Source organism: Hippocampus comes, unplaced genomic scaffold, assembly GCF_001891065.2.
Source record: "Hippocampus comes isolate QL1 unplaced genomic scaffold, H_comes_QL1_v1.1 scaffold99, whole genome shotgun sequence".
Taxonomy (NCBI): domain Eukaryota; kingdom Metazoa; phylum Chordata; class Actinopteri; order Syngnathiformes; family Syngnathidae; genus Hippocampus; species Hippocampus comes.
Genome location: NW_017805134.1, coordinates 1,354,751 through 1,371,723, shown reverse-complemented (window position 1 = coordinate 1,371,723; position 16,973 = coordinate 1,354,751). Strand labels below are relative to the sequence as shown.

General features: G+C 48.0%; 2 protein-coding genes across 3 annotated transcripts; one reads left to right on the top strand and one right to left on the bottom strand.

Annotated features, from left to right (window-relative positions):
- Nucleotides 1-2,075: 2,075 nt before the first annotated feature.
- Nucleotides 2,076-8,254, bottom strand: psmd3 (proteasome 26S subunit, non-ATPase 3). The gene is made up of 12 exons (XM_019866352.1): nucleotides 7,912-8,254; nucleotides 6,372-6,562; nucleotides 6,142-6,282; nucleotides 4,938-5,074; nucleotides 4,674-4,864; nucleotides 4,460-4,563; nucleotides 4,250-4,364; nucleotides 3,324-3,443; nucleotides 3,134-3,237; nucleotides 2,912-3,067; nucleotides 2,781-2,831; nucleotides 2,076-2,271 (listed from the first exon to the last, which is right to left on the bottom strand). Exons 1-12 carry the CDS (start codon nucleotides 8,084-8,086, stop codon nucleotides 2,194-2,196), a joined length of 1,563 nt encoding a protein of 520 aa, XP_019721911.1. The 5' UTR covers nucleotides 8,087-8,254; the 3' UTR covers nucleotides 2,076-2,193.
- Nucleotides 8,255-9,159: 905 nt separating this feature from the next.
- Nucleotides 9,160-16,952, top strand: LOC109513718 (serine/threonine-protein kinase WNK4-like). Of its 2 annotated transcripts, XM_019866326.1 has the most exons (23): nucleotides 9,165-9,873; nucleotides 10,703-10,875; nucleotides 10,949-11,169; nucleotides 11,591-11,748; nucleotides 12,040-12,128; nucleotides 12,224-12,443; nucleotides 12,703-12,900; nucleotides 13,069-13,174; nucleotides 13,251-13,387; nucleotides 13,459-13,508; nucleotides 13,598-13,733; nucleotides 13,841-13,957; nucleotides 14,280-14,381; nucleotides 14,518-14,572; nucleotides 14,642-14,740; nucleotides 14,826-15,181; nucleotides 15,266-15,296; nucleotides 15,378-15,433; nucleotides 15,505-15,553; nucleotides 15,671-15,989; nucleotides 16,056-16,213; nucleotides 16,459-16,526; nucleotides 16,598-16,952. In XM_019866326.1, exons 1-23 carry the CDS (start codon nucleotides 9,322-9,324, stop codon nucleotides 16,631-16,633), a joined length of 3,486 nt encoding a protein of 1,161 aa, XP_019721885.1. In that variant the 5' UTR covers nucleotides 9,165-9,321; the 3' UTR covers nucleotides 16,634-16,952. The 2 variants fall into 2 exon arrangements, with proteins under 2 accessions (XP_019721886.1, XP_019721885.1); XM_019866327.1 differs by lacking the exons at nucleotides 16,056-16,213; nucleotides 16,459-16,526; nucleotides 16,598-16,952 and having other exon boundaries at nucleotides 9,160-9,873; nucleotides 15,271-15,296; nucleotides 15,671-15,786.
- Nucleotides 16,953-16,973: the final 21 nt, after the last annotated feature.

The following is a 16,973-nucleotide window of genomic DNA, read 5'->3' as shown; positions in this document are numbered from 1 at the left end:
CAGCAGAAGGCCCTTAATCTTTGTTTTGTTTGCCACAGTCAGAGATCGATTGATGGGGTAGTTGAAAAGTGTTGCGGGTTTATTTGAGCAGAAAAAGAAACGTAGATGTCCTTTAGGTAGTGTAGCATTGTTGCTGTTATTATGTGCCGAGTTTTCCTGTGTTTTGAGGGGGGAACACATACAAGGCAATGTGGTTACCACCTTTGGAGTTTATTTTAGCTGAAGGGTTTGGCTGGATTCTACGTCTGCCTTAAGATAAATACGACTGCATCCACCCTCTTGGAACATGTGAATTACTGTACAGGTACTGATACATCAAGATTTTCAGATGGACTTTTTGATGTCATCCTCCTAATGATGACGATTGATGGTCAAGAGTAGGAAGCGTAATTGAAATGTTTTCTATTTGAAGCTGCAACAGCTAGCATTTGTTTATAGAAATTGGACTCCAACAAAACAGATGGTATGACAACAAAACACCAGTTTTGCTTCATAATGGGAGCTATGCCCATAACTCACAGAAAGGCTCATGAGGGCTAGGAATAATACAACTTAATTTACATAGCACATTTCAGACCAGCTGCAGCTGTAACAAAGCACTTTACATACAACATAAAATAACAATAATACAACAACAAAATAGCACCTCCCGAGTTGGATCAAAATGGCTGGATTTTTCTGTTTCATTTATATTTCACAAACAATATTCATCAGAACTCCGTGTTGAGGCTGGTGGAGCTGCATAAAACATATCAAGAAAATGTGGGGTTTGGTTGCATCTTTAATTTGAAAAAAATATTGGTGACACGTTTTTAGTGAAAATACTCCTCTTTTGTGTGATCTTAACGATATATTGAGTACATTTTTTTTGTGTGTAAATGGAATTTCTCAATAGACCGTTTCCAAAAACAAACTAAGCTTCTACAAAAACTAAAATACAAGCGCCAATTCGAAACATGGTAGATATCAATCTGTATTAGCAAAGTAATGGATATATGGTCAAATGAGGCTGAAAATAAGCAATACTAATGCAAAACGATTTCCAATCGCGTTTTATTCGCCTCTGTTCCGCCATCTTGTCACCAGCCGCGGTGCATCCTGGGAAATTTAGACTCCCGCCCCTTCTTTCTTCGTCTGGGAATATGTCATTGGAGGTTACACTGCCACCTGTTGGTGACACAATAACAATAATACAACAACAAAATAACACCTCCCGAGTTGGATCAAAATGGCTGGATTTTTTTGTTTATTTATATTTCACAAACAATATTCATCAGAACTCCGTGTTGAGGCTGGTGGAGCTGCATAAAACATATCAAGAAAATTTGGGGTTTGGTTGGATCTTTTAATTTGAAAAAAATATTGGTGACACGTTTTTAGTGAAAATACTCCTCTTTTGTGTGATCTTAACGATATATTGAGTACATTTTTTTTGTGTGTAAATGGAATTTCTCAATAGACCGTTTCCAAAAACAAACTAAGCTTCTACAAAAACTAAAATACAAGCGCCAATTCGAAACATGGTAGATATCAATCTGTATTAGCAAAGTAATGGATATATGGTCAAATGAGGCTGAAAATAAGCAATACTAATGCAAAACGATTTCCAATCGCGTTTCATTCGCCTCTGTTCCGCCATCTTGTCAGCAGCCGCGGTGCATCCTGGGAAATTTGGACTCCCGCCCCTTCTTTCTTCGTCTGGGAATATGTCATTGGAGGTTACACTGCCACCTGTTGGTGACACTTGGGCGAACGCAAGCTGGTGCAAAACAAAACAGACACGTTTGATTATTTTTAAGCGTCCAACCGCTTAGTATAAATATAAACTGCGATTGGCTGGCGACCAGCTCAGGATCCTGCACACCCAAAAGTAGCCCTCATGAGAGGAAGCGCTACTATGGATGCAAGGAAGGATGGATGGCCTTTTTTTTGGGCCATCATCTGTTTTCAGTCATTCTCTCCATTTGAAAAGTTGCAATGGGCTATTCGGAGCAAAATGGGCGCCAATGGAAGCTTTCAGCATCTCAAAGCGTGAACTAAATAATAGTGAGTAATAGTGAGGGGAAAATCATAAACACCTTTACAAGATGGCCATCTTTATTTGTTAACACAAGAAAAGAAGCAGAAAAGAGGGGAATTGTGGGTAATAAACATCAGACCGCCACTTCCTGTGTGCACAGGAAGTTAGCATGCTCAGGGGAAGCTGTCGTCGTCATCTTCGGCCATTTCTTTGGCGAACTCCAGATCTTGCTGCTCACGTTCGCGACGCTCCTGAAAACGCACGCACATGTCAGTTGTGCCGCACTGGGATAGGCTGACAGTGACGTCATTTCATGAATATGCATGCTCTTGGTGTGTTGTCTTCATAGCGAGGGAAGTAGTGGAGAGGGTCGCGTGCGTTTCTCTCACCATATCACAAATGTGAAAACTTAGCAATCATGTCGTGTTAATTTGTCCTCGTTCCTGTGATGCACGTTACAAGCCACCGTAGGTTAAAGCTGACCTACTTTTTAATTTTATTCATGAAATACTTTTAGTGAACGTGAAACTGTACACTGCAGTAAATTATATCTAATATTAATAACATGCACACATACACACAAATATTTTTTTTTTCCCTTCTCATTTCTCTCTACACCTCTCGCGATCGACTTGGGACCAGTCCGCGGGCTACCGGTTGATCACGATCAACTGGTTGGGCACCCCTGGTCTAGTGTAAACAAATGTGTAGTGTGTGTGTGTGTGTGCGTGTGTGTGTGTGTGTGTTTGCTTGCAACTACCTCAGCTGACTCCAAGTCTTTGTTGTAAGCTTTGGGCGGAAACCTCATGGCCTGAACACAACAGCAGCACAGTTAACACCATGATAGACGCCGACACTTTGACTGATGTACAGGCGCGTGCGGGCGTTCACCTTGACGGACATGTTGTGTATGTCAAGGCAGAAGGAGATCCTCTGGTGGAAGGCCAGCTGGGGTTCTCGGGTGCCGTAGATGTCCATGGTCTCTTTAGATTGGACAAAGCCTTTCTCGTGGTTGATGCTGGCCTCGATCACGCCGTCCCGAATGGCCTGCGCGGACAGAACACGCGGCCGTCACGTCTATGCGCATGGGTGCGCGCGCGCGAGGTACGCTACCTTGGCCACAATGAACTCGGCGTCCTCGGGGCTGTCCAGCTGGAGCTTGAGGGCGATGTCGGCCAGCGAGATGCGAGAGTACGACAGGCTGATCATACGCACGCCTGCGCACATTCGCATCAACGCGGTTAGTTTGCGCGGTGCGATGACAGCGCCTCGGCTCGACGCGGTGCCGTGCAATGGCGCTCACCTGTCTTGATGACGTTGTGTCTGAGGCGGATGATGAGTGTGTACGTGCCGTCCGCCTGGAACTTCTCGCCAAACTGCTCCAAGGCTTGGTTGAACTTGGACAGGTTGCCTGTTCTCACCGCTGCACGTGCGCGCGCACACACACACACACACACACACACACACACACACACACACACACACACACACAATGTCAAATGTTGAAAGCGGTTAGCGGCACACAATCCTGCTCATACTAGCATTGTGCACATGGGTCCAATGTAAACAAGTACACTTTGCTTCTGGTAGTTGTTAGATGGGTTGCATCATATGTCACGTTTATATTGAGATGTTTTTTTTCTTTTTAGTTTATGGACAACGTTCATATACACTAAACATCAGAAGGGGGGAAAAAAAAAGAGCGGCTGTAGCAGCGAGTTCATGACCAGCCATAGTTTATCTACCGCTAGATTTCCTGGCAGTTTCTTTTCCTGCGTGAACATCATCTTGAAATAAAGTCCTGTTTTTGAGTAACAGATTGGTAAGTTTTTTTAAAGCTGATTCATCGATTAATTGAAAACATTTTTAAACTAATTGACTGTTGAAAATAAAATAAGACCTATTCTGTACATGTGCTTTCGGGACGATGGCTACGTCCACACTGCGGCTCAATTCCGATTTTTTTTGTCCATTTTCAAACATAAAATAGTTTGTTTTTCATCCAGGGTGAACAATACAATTCAGACTTTTTTTTCAAATTCAAACTGGGCCTCTTTCGTTTGTGGATAGAAATCTGATACACCTGCATAATAATGATCAGATTTAAAGTGGCACGTGCCCATGTTAATGTTGTTCCCTTGCATGCCTGCAGGTGGCACTGAGGTTGTGACGCTGACGCTTGGAACAATTAGTGGATGGATGCTCGAAGCTGATGATGTCATCACTGACCCTGAGTGAGCAGGAAGTAGGGCATGAGTGACCTCTTCAGCGATGGCTGCCTGAACTGTAGCCTGTCGGGAATTTCTCCCAGCAGCAACTCCACCACAATTAGAAGCTTGTGGACCTGCGCAGACACACGCACACACACACACACACACACATGCCCCTGTCAGCCTCTCCACTTCCTGCTCCTTGCTTTGGTTGCGTGCGCATGCTCACCGTCTGCTTGAATCCAACCGCAGTGTGTTGGGGGGCTTTCCTGAGCGCGTTGGTTAACGTCCGGCGGGCCTCCGAATACTCCAGCTGGATGGCTTTAATGCGACCTGCCACACAACACATGCAATGGCACTCAGTGACCCCGGCCAGCGTATGTGTATGTGTGTGTGTGTGTGTGTGTCGGAACGGGTAGTACAAATGTGTGGGTGCTTATTACCAGTGTAGTAGAGGTATCGGGCCCACTCGTTGTTGTTGGCGAGTTCTGGAAATACGGACTTGGAGACAAGTTTCTCGGCCTGATCATAGAGGTTGAAGTTGAGGTAATTCCTCAGCAGGAGGTTGAGGAGAACTGCTTGGCCGTCGGCGTCGTGACGCAGCGTCGCCGTTCTCAGCCGCGTATGCAGGAAGCTGATGGACGTACCAGGCAAATCATTGCACCTGCGGACCGGCGGGTCAAGTGTGGCGAGCGACTTGGGCGTACCTGCGGATGTCGTCGAGCTGGTTGAGGAACTCGTAGACGCGCGCGTGGTAGTAGTAGCACTTGGCAGCCACCAGGTCCAGAGCCCGGCGGTTCTTGGAGGCCATCTTTTGCAGCAGGTCGTCAGATACCTTCTGCGCCTGCGTAAAGTCACACGAGGATTTTCACCCTTCAAGATCTTGTGACACACATGATAATCACGAAACGATACTTTGGAATGGTGGAGTGGCAACAGACAGCAGGATTTGGCAGAATTTGAGAGTTTTTGTCGCCCTCTGCTGTCATGACAGGAACAACCTGGGGACATGGCTAGTTCCCCAAAACGTCCACTAAAGATCTCTTTGCAGTGTTCCGGGAGTTAGGAATGGGAGAATGATCATCATCATTCTTCAGTCTTGACTCCCCAATCACAAGAATCAGCAATATGACAAGATTTGCCCAGAATGACATTCAGTGAAAATGAGAAAGTGTGAGGCAACCTAAGCACAATGCAGAAGCTAATTTGGAAAACCCCAAGATGGCTTCTTTGGAGAAAGGGAGTTTTTGTGGTAGGGGGCAGAAAAAAAAGTGATGTTTGGGTGACGCTTTTGTAAGATATCGCCTTGAGATAAATCTGATGATAAAACGAGATTAAATTGATTATTTCGCAACCCTTTGGCTTCATCTGTTTCTCGAGGAAGCCTTCCTGTGATTGGCTCATGGAAGACGATGCACCAACAAGCTTGGTCAGGCCCAAATTCCGTCAAAATGAGCGTGACGTTTCGGTTGGTATCACGTGTGCATACAACGTGAATTTAAATTGCGCAACTGGATAACTTGTGAGAACCGCAGTCGAATGGTTCACGTCGGTCTGTCACCACAAAACGAAATCAGATGGCACACTTTCATATTGCTGTGACTTTTTATTCTTTATATTGATTGTATGAATGTTTTTGTGTTATTTACTGTAAAGTTTCCCAGGTTTGAAAAAAAAAAAGAAGCTTTATCTCAATAACCTTTAACATGGTTACATAAACATTGAAATGCCTTTCCAGAATGCATTTTTATGGAGGATTTCAGAGGCATTTAAACATGTTTCTGAACAAATTCCACGAAAACGGCAGCGGTGCCCACTTGATGCTGGTAATAACTGTCCGTGTTGTACGTCTTTTATGTCGGATGGCTGCTCGTGTGCACAAATAACAGGAGAAAATGAGGAAAGTGTTACCTCGCTGAACCTCTTGTTGTTGGTTAGGTGGACCACCAAAAGGAGCTGCAGGTACGCCTCCACCTCAGGAAGCAGAGGACTGGTGGCAGCCTTCCCCGTCCTGGGTCGGAAAGGCACGTCCCCATCCACAAGGTCCATAGGCTGCGCACACATAACACACGCCACATTAGTCCAAGTCGACAAATTTACCCTGGGAATTTAAATATTTGAGGTGACGTGAGATGACGCACCTCGTCCAGGAAGGCGAGCAGGAAGTCTCTGGTGGCAGCATTATTGGTGAAGAAGCCGCTGACTGTTTTGTGGAGCACCAGCGTGTTGAGGCGGCGGCTGGTGGAGGGCAGGGCTCGCAGGGCTCGCAGCACGAAGCGAGGCTCCTTGCCTGACACGGCCTTCTCGATCTGCTTCACGTGCTCCTTGATGTCTGAGTGTTTTGAATGACACCCGATTAATTGAGTAATTCCGAGCAAAGTGTGAAAACAGTAATCGACACATGATGCGCCAAACCAGCATGAGGCTTGAGTGGCTTTTCGCCCATATTCCAAGAACGGGTTTGCTCAATAAAAGTCTCGAATGAGACCTTGGCAAGGTCATGGGGTAGGGGTTGCGACATTCGCATTCCCCATGTGTGCTAAGTCACTGATAAGTACCCGTGCCTTTGGGTCAAATTTTCCATTTGGGACCAAAAACCTTTTATCACCATGTCAAACCGGCAAACAGGATGTTGCGATATCACACAAGGAAAAAACACGACCGACATCTCCTGGTCTGCTAACACCACAGCGGTGGTGAAGAAGGCCCAGCATCAACGTCATTTCCTGAGGGTGCTCAGAAGGAACAACTTGGAGGAAAAATTGCTGGTCTCCTTCTACGGAGCCACTGTGGCGAACATCCTCACATATTGCATCACAGTGTGGTACTGGGGGTGCACAGCAGCAGAGTGGAGAACCCTGCAGAGGGTCATCGATCACGCCCAGAGGATCGCTGGCCACTCTCTACCCTTATTGGACACCAAAGCCAGGTCTTGCGCCCTCAGCAGAACTAGGAACATTCTTAGTGACTGTTTTCACCCCGGTCACAAACTGTTCAACCTACTGCCCTCTGGTAGGCGCTACAGATTTCACAAGACACGGACAAACAGATTCAAAGACAGTTTCTTCCCCAGAGCCATCGCTGCTCTGAACAAGGGATCACAACACTACCTCCAACAAAATGTGATTTACCTGAAACCTGTTAAAAACGTGCAATATCTGTAACCTATTAACATGTGCAATACTATCTGTAAACATCATGTGCAATACTTGTAATCTCTGAACAACTAAGTGCAAAAGTGAATTCTGTCAACAACTTACCGCAATAGTGAATTAGTGAAATAAGACGTGCAATAGTGTAAATATGTCCAATAGTGTGACAATAATCCATACAGCAGATGGAAAAAATGTGGACTACGTACAACTATGGCGGCCTTATTCTTTTACTTTTATTGATTGCTTGGTATTGTTTTAAATTATTGACTTCACCAGTGGAGCAACGCTAATAATTTCGTAGCTTGCATTAAACAGAATGACAATAAAGGCATTTGATTTGATAAAATGTATTTCGTTTGATGTTTGTAGAACGTCGGTGTCCCCAAGGCGGCCGATATAAACAGTTAGAAAAGTGACGTCATGCGCTAGCACCGATGTTAACGAGGCTCGCAGCCGAGTGCCGACTCGCGGGCAGTCGGTGGCGGCGTGCCGGTTCCGGAGTTATCGGAGGCGCGGGCTGGCCTACCTTCCAGTGTCAGGCTGTCGAGCTCCTTTGGCGGCTTGGCCGAGCCAGCGGCCTCCGCCTCGGACATCTCAACGTCCTGCGGCTCGGCGGCGGCCTCCTTGGGCTTGTCGGCCTTGGAGTCTCGCTCTCGGCCTCCGGCTCGGTCGCGTCGCTTGGCCCCCGCCGTCTCCTTCATCACCTTTGCTGCTCGAAAACACCACAAACCAAACCAAAACAAAACAAAAATTTCACCAAAAAAAAGCAAGGACAATTTTGCTATTTTTGCTCGCTGCTCCCCGCAATGACTGGCAAGTCTGCTGTGCTGCCTGCTTTGGATCCGCAAAGGATTGTGGGAAAGGGCAGAACAGACACAACCAGTCGATCGCAGAGCGCGTCGACGTCACAATATGGTACAACCCCGCCTTTATCGCGGTTTGTTTTCCTGTCTTTATTGAGCAGCTAAGGCAATTCTCCTCATGAAATTTGGGAAGTTGGCAAACAAAACTGATGCAATTGAGAATAGTTTCTCATTTGTAATGCGTAACTGATAGCAGACAGCAGCCCGAAACAAGGCAAAAAACAAAGACAAGCACAACAAACGGAACTGAACACTGTCCCAATAAACTAAATAAATAAACAAACTAAAGCCCGTATCTCACTGAGCTGTGAAGGTTTGCACTTGTGTGCGGACTTTGCCAATGTCTCTTTTTTTGTCAGGGTTAGTTCAATAGTAGTTAAAATTTGAACGACAAGTAAAACTGTTTATCAATGTCTTGCAATGTCTTTGCAACCTTTTGCAACCTTTAATTAACCCTGACAAACATTCGCACTCGCAAGGACCCGCTCAGTATGACACCACTTTTATGATAGTGATTACATTTGATTATTTTGCAGTTTGTCAGATCCTCAACAATAACTCCGAAAAGACCCTTCAAATTGTCAAATGCCACTCCCAGGCTGAAGTTTACTCCAAAACCAGCCCATAAAACTAAGAACATTTTACTTTATGGATTTAAAACAACCACATTGCCTCGCCTTTAAGTTTGTTAGCTTATGGTAATGCTAACACAACATGAGAAAGAAACATCTACTGTATTAGACCAAATCATAACAATATTGACATTCATGGCAGTAATAATAATAACAATAACAATGGCTGATGAGGAGCCAGCGGAGGTTTGGGATAATTGCTGGATAAAACATAATTATTAATAAAAACTTGTAAAAGTATTTGAATTATTATTTTATGATACTATGTTACCTATTTTAATTTATTTTTGTTTATATTATGGGCGCAAAAGTCTTTTTTTAGATGAGCTTTTCTTTGGAGTGAAAATATATGAAGTAAATATAAGCAAATAAAAAAGTGTGCTGTCGTATTTCAGGTGTCATGTGGGGGGAGCTTGTGTCGTCTGCTCGCAGCTGATAGAGATGATCTCACGCTCAGGGCCTCACTCACATCTTCATCTTTGTCTTGATCGTCTCCTCCTTCTCGTCACTTCCTGCGTATGCCCTGAGGTTCATTTAACTCTATTTTTTTTCTTGTCAGCTTCACTGCTCTTTATTTGTTCTTCTGTTTGTGATGATCTTCATCATCTGACTGGAGTGCAGCCGTACGACAAAAGCCTGAGATGGACTCTTGAAAAGCCGGGCCAGGACATCATGGAGGATGACGGAAAAACATCTGAGGACCGAGAGGCGAAGTCCGGGTTTCCCGAGAGCTCTTCCGCCAGTGACCAATCAGACAAAGAGTCCAGTCGGGAAGCCAGTTTGGACTCGGACTCAGACTCGGGCGAGGACATGGTGGCGCCGGCGACTGTGTTGACATCGGACGGAGACGAGGCAGCCACCAAGGCAGTGGCGTCTTCACCAGATGGACGGTTCCTAAAGTTTGACGTGGAGATCGGACGAGGATCCTTCAAGAACGTCTACAAGGGCCTTGACACTGAGACCACCGTCGAGGTGGCCTGGTGCGAGCTGCAAGTATGTGCGCACTCACACACACACACACACACACACACACACACACACACACACACACACACACACACACACATGCGTAAACACACACATATACACGCTGCACACGGGCACACACACGTGCAACCCAAATTTGTCCCCCCTACACACACACACTAGCTCCCCCCCACACACACACACACACACACACACACACACACACACACACACACACACACACACACACACACACACACAGCCACGTACTTGCACACACATGTACGTATACACGCGAACATGATGAAGAAGTTGAAAGTGCGTCTGTGCATGTGTGTGTATGTGGTATCAGCGCATTGGTGTGTGCGTGTGTGTGTGCGTGTGTGTGTGCGTGTGTGTGTGCGTGTGTGTGTGCGTGTGTGAGATAAAGGACTTGTGATGATTTAGCACTTTCCGCGTCATCGGATCGGGCTCACAACAGCTGACTGATGCCGATAATGGAACACGCACACGCATGCATGCATTTAATCAGTGTGTGTGTGCTATAATGCTGGCCGACTTCGTGTTGGTTATTTTATTGTTTCTGTGAATTTGTCATTAGTGTTGGTCACAGCAGGACCCTGGCCTAGTGGTTAGCACGCATGCCTCACAGTCAGGTTCAAACCTTTCTGCGTGTGGTTATCCTGTTTTCCCCATGCGCCATTGCCAGACAATGTTAGCATGTTGGCTTCATCCAAGCCAAAGAAATTGTCCATCGGTGTGAATTCCTATTTATTTGTAATGGCCTGACCTCGACAGTCAATCGTTAGTTTACAAGTGCCAGATTACTGACCAGTGACAATATGTTCCCCATCAGACTCAGCGGCTGACCCGTAGCGAGCGTCAGCGTTTCGCGGAAGAAGTGGAGATGCTGAAGGCGCTCCAGCATCCCAACATTGTTCGTTTTTTTGACTCATGGAAGTCGGTGCTGAACGGTCGCAAGTGCACTGTGCTGGTGACCGAACTCATGACATCCGGGACCCTCAAGACGTGAGTCCCACCGGCCGCCTTCCAACTACTCTGACTCCACCCACCTCCTCCTCATCTTTCTCCTCCTCCTCAGTTACCTCCGCCGATTCCGCCCGATGAAGCTGAAGCTGCTTCAACGTTGGAGCTTGCAGATCTTAAAAGGTCTTTACTTCCTGCACTCGCGCAATCCTCCCATCCTGCATCGTGACCTCAAGTGTGACAACATCTTCATCACGGGGCCCTCGGCCTCCGTCAAGATCGGGGACCTCGGCCTCGCCACCCTCAAGAAGGCCTCCTTCGCCAAGAGCGTCATCGGTACGGCGGCCCCGGGGCGTCGCTCTCACGTCACCACGGCATCACTGCAACATCACAGTGATGTCACTCTGATGTCGCAATTACATCACGAAAGTCACATCACAATTAGCACCATGACATCAATGACATCACAAAATTATGACATCACAATGACATCACCACGACATCCCTGACATGACCATTGTGGCCTCACGATGACATTCTAGTGACATCCCGAAGATGTCACTGCGACGTCAGATTAACAATGATGTCACGTGACATCACTATAGCATTACTGGGATACCAGAGTTATATCACCACGATGCACGGTGACCTCATGACATTGCTGTGGGGTCACTGTGACGTCATGGCGCCAATCCAATGATGTCACTGTGACGTTGCAATGACCTCACAATGTTGCCCCGTCTGGCGGTGAGTTCAGGAACCCCGGAGTTCATGGCTCCCGAGATGTATGAGGAGAAGTACGACGAGGCGGTGGATGTGTACGCCTTTGGGATGTGCATCCTGGAGATGGCCACATCCGAGTATCCCTACTCCGAATGCCAAAACGCCGCTCAGATTTACCGGAAGGTCACCAACGTAAGTGGCTTGCGCTCCAGCTCCTCCTCGTTTCTCCCTCCCGTCGCCATCTCATTCTCTTGACACAACTCATCTCTCGCACATGTTGTATTGTATTTACTTGTGGCTCTCTTGTGCCTTACACGTGTCTCATTCTTGTCTGGATCTTCTCTTACTCTTATCTCACTCTCATCTTAGTTGCGCTTAGTTGCGCCACATGTATCTCACATGTATCTCACATGTCTCACTAGCACCTCACTTCCAGCTCACCCGTGTGTCATTCGTATCTCTCTCGCTCTGACGCTCTCACAGGGAATCAAGCCCGACAGTTTCTCCAAGGTCACAATTCCTGAGCTGAGGAACATCATCGAGGGATGCATTCACACCAACAGCAGTGAGAGGTACAACTCACTTAGGACCCGCTTAAGACCAGAATAGTACCAGCAGTGTTGGTGTCCTAGCCACGCACCCTAAACCCCCGAGTCCCTTCCTGCAGGTTCACGGTTCAGGACCTTCTAGACCAGCGTTTTTTCCAGGGCGAGCTTGGGGTATACGTGGAGCCGGCCGAGGATGATGATGGCACAAAGTCGGCGCTCATGTTGTGGCTGAGGATGGATGGAACCAAGAGGCTTCACGGAAAGTATAAAGACAACAACGCCATTGAGTTCCTCTTCGAGCTCCACAACGACGTCCCCGAGGAGGTGGCCCAGGAGATGGTAGGCCATGGGACTTCTCTCTCTCTCTCTCTCTCTCTCTCTCTCTCTCTCTCTCTCTCTCTCTCTCTCGCTCTCTCTCTCTCTAAAATAGTCACTCACACAGTCTCTCACACATTCACACACATACACACTCACATCCCCATAATACACTGACATTGACTCAGGCAACACATAGTCACATAATCTCTCACTGACACACCAACACTCACTCACGCACATACGCTACAGTCACTTACTCACTCCCCCTACCTACTCGCAGGTGGTGCTGGGGTTCGTGTCGGAGGGCGACTACAAACTGGTGGCAATGGCCATCCGAGACGGCGTGACCGCCATCAAGCGGCAACGCGAAAAACGGCGCCGATTGGCCGGAGACGCCACCCGGAGACAGGAAGATGTCGCCCAAGAGAGAGAACGGCCCTCGCCACCAACACCCCAGATGGCCAATCATCAAGGAGAGGTGGTTCACGCTCCATTAGTATACATATCAACGGCAGGCTCTTTAAATTTATCTGTATGTGAGTGCTGGCCTGTGTGAATTTGTGTGTGTGTGTGTGTGTGTGTGTGTGTGTGTGTGTGTGTGTCTGAGTATTAATAATGATGTATGTTAATGGTAACCCTCCATCAGAACTCTGAAGTTCCTGCTGCATCCTGGCTCCAAGCCCCACCCGCCGCCGTGACATCAACTGGCGGTGGCCAGGTGCATTACGCGAGTGACAAGATGGCTGCTGCGGGTCAGATTTGACTTCATGGTTGGACAACGACTAACTTTCGTTGGATTTTGAATTGATCTTGTGGTTGTCATGGCAGTGAATCGCGTGACAGACAGTGCTCCGCAAGCCCCGCCAACTCCTGTCGCTTCTCACTCTCAGCAAAGTGTCTATGCGCCACCTCCCAGGGCCCGGATTTCAAAGGCTCCGCCCTTTCCTGTTCTGCGCTACCCCAGGGTGAGTAGAGAGCGGGACTACAGACTGGGGGGCAATCATCAGTCAAATCTTTTTGCTCTCCACACATTCAGAGCCTCGCAGTATCACAACATGAACACGGGGTCTCTTCACCTGCTGACAGGTAACACACACACACACACACACACACACACACACACACACACACACACACACACACACACAAAGGGTTGACGAATGATTGTCTTGTAGCTGCGCCTCTGACGTAACGTCGGGTTTGAGTGACGGCAACGACGGCCAAACAGACAAGAGCTACCAGGAAGTGACTGAGCGGCATCCTGACCGAAAGCTGAGGAGGAAGATGAGGGCTCACCTCAGGCTCACGGGGGTGAGCGTGTGAGCCGCATACCATTGCGTGTTTGTGTTGATGCTTTGGCCAGTTTCCACCGATGCATTTGCATTGATGTGTTTGCGTTGACGTGCATGTGCGTACAGGTGTCCAACATGGCCGACCGTGTGGTGGAGTGTCAGTTGAGTACTCACGACAGCAAGATGGTGACCTTCAAATTTGACCTTGATGGCGACAACCCAGAAGACATCGCTTCCGTTATGGTGAGCGTCAGCGGCCAATCACAATGCACATGGCAAAAATAATCATGCACTACTCCAACTCCTTTACTTAAGTATAAGTGAAAAGAAACAAAAAGGTAAATTACTGTCAAATTCTGAGACGAGGCCCAAAAAAAGTTATCGCAAAAACAACAATAAGTGAAAAGAAACAAAAAGGTAAATTACTGTCAGGAATTCTGAGATGAGGCCCAAAAAAAGTTATCGCAAACACAACACTACGTGTGCGTGTGCGTGTGCGTGTGTGTGTGTGTGTGTGTGTGTGTGTGTGTGTGTGTGTGTGTGTGTGTGTGTGTGTGTGTAACAGATGCACAGAGATTTCATCTTGGCGAATGAGCGAACAGGATTCATCCTGCGCATGTATGACATCATCAGCAGGGCCGAGTCGATGATGATGCAACAGAAGCAGGTGTATTTCAACCCCACACACACACACACACACACACACACACACACACACACACACACACACACACACACACACACACACAGACGAGGAAGCCACACTTGATGACTATTGCTTTGATTACTTTGTCACCCAATAGACAAAGATGGTGTCCGAGCGCTCAGCCAGGACATCGTATGGCTCCTCCCTCAATGGTAAGATTTTGATTAATGGCTTGCGCTTGATTGCCATGTCAGACATTGATTGACGAGTCTTCCTAGCAGACTCGGCAGAGGCTGAGCCGTCCCCTTCCGAGGAGGTGAAGTCCGAAGCTGCTCCCCTCGCCGCAGGGACGCGGTCGCAGCCGTCCTACAATTCTTCAGGTAATTCCTTCTCCAAATGACTTTGGGATTTGGTACACAACTGCTCAAGATGCATCTGCCTGCATGTCTATCTGTCGTTCCTCAGCCCCCACGGAGCCCCGAACGGATGCCCCTTCATCTCCTCCAAAGTTCCCCCCCCCGCCTCTGGCATACCCTACCTTCAGCACCCCCACTGGCGCCACCCCTCAGTGGCCGCCCCCCGACCAGCCACTCTTCTCTCTGGCTAACATGATGTCATTAGCCGTGAGCATGGCTCGCTCCTTCCTGCCCCCAACCCAGAGCTTCCACCCATCAGCCCCCTTCACACCCACCCTTAACCCCTTTTCGCCTCCCGTGTTGGCCCCTCTGGGCCATTCCTCCTTCCGGGCATCTACGCCTGCCGGGATGGGCACCGCTCATCCAGGGCTCCAGGGGACATCGCTCAGCTGGAGCCCCACGGAGGTGAGTCATGGATGTCTCTTTTGATTGATCGACTGGTAATTCTGATGTCATTCACCTTCATCCTCACCTGTTTCTCTTTCTCAGCCCAGGTATCCCTCAACCCTGCCCCCTCAAGGTGAGTGTGACATCGTGTCCTGTAACGTCACATCCTGTGACATCACATCCTGATCAAAAAGTTTGATTATCACTTGCACAGGTTCAGCCCTGGACCCGCCCTCCTCCATGCAGGCCCCGCCTCCTCACCACACGCAAGTAAGATTCTCCCACTGATGATAACATTAATGATAATATTTGTGACTCGGGGCGACCTTATTCTGACACAGGCACATCCCACCGTCATGCCGTCAGCCGGACCACCAGCCACACGTGACGGTAACCACATGCACGCACACAAATAAACACACACACACTTTTAACACTTTGCAACTCATTTGTTTATGCTCATGAGTTCACGAGTGTATTGGTTAGTGATATATTATGTTTCACCAGTGACTCCTCCCACTCGAAGCGTGGGTCGTTTCCAAGTGACGAACTCGGAACCCCAGATGGTCATGGCACATTCACCACCCCCGTCTCAGATGAGCCAATCCGAGAGCTCTGACAGCATCTCTGAGGAAGACAGCCAATCAGAAAGCAGTTGCTATAGCGACACAGGAGACGGGCCGGAGGGGAAGTGGAGGGGCGGGCGCAAGACAACCAGTGGCGAGGGACCGTCTGGCAGCCAATCGCGGAGCCGCTCTTACGTCACGTCCGACGAATCTGACAATGAGGATGAGACGTGGGAGGAGCTAAAGGAGATTCGGGAAAGGTGACCCTGATGGACGGCCACTGTGGAAACACAGCCCTTTTGACCCCTGACCCCATTCCTTCCCAGGCACCTGTTAGAGGTGCGTCGCCTGCAGGCCAGTCAGAGGCGAGAGATGGATGAACTATGCCAGAGGATTGGATTAGCCCCGCCTCCCGGCGCTGTGGCCCCCGCCGCCATGTTGAATCAACGCCGCCTACATAGGCCTGATGTATTGCCCCCCACAGGTCAGAATGCATGCTGCATTGAAAGGCACATGACCACATGGCAGGTCATGACAAATTGTTCCGTTTTTAACTACAATTAAACAAACATTCAGAGAAATCATTGACAGGTCAGCGAGGGCAGGGGATGTAACCTGTCTAGAGGTCAAAAGGACATTAAATATTCACTGTCTCGCAATAAAGTCAAAAATGCTTCATCTATTTCTTTTATGTCAAATGGTCACGTGACGTGTGTGTTTGTGTGGCAGGTATCATAAGAAGGCGCTCTCTGGAGAGGCCAAGCAGAGTGTCATTTGTGCCAGGACACACGTATGTGGTAAGTTACCAATGACATTTTTCTTTTTTTTCTGAGCTTTGATTTGTTGATGTGACCTTTTGACCTTGCAGCCTGACACCAACCTGAGTGTTGAAGAAGAAACGTGACGATAAACATCACTGCTTCTTCCATGAGCGCTGGCAGCTGTTCACAATTGTTGAGCTAGCTAAGCACACTCACGAGGCTAGTTGCACTTCTGATGCTAAACCAGCGAATTACGCTAATAGCGCGAGCTTAGAGCTGACATTGGGTGTGTTTGTATGCCATGACGGATGGAGTTTATAGACTTCAAACGGCAACGTGGAAGCAGTCACCACGGCAACTGGGACAGGACATTGTGATGCTTCGAAAAATCCCAACAGGATTTCAGCTCACACCTTCTTTTATTCTTTCAGCTCAAGCAAATAAAGTTGATTCAAATAATGAGACTGTTTGTGCCGTTGAAGC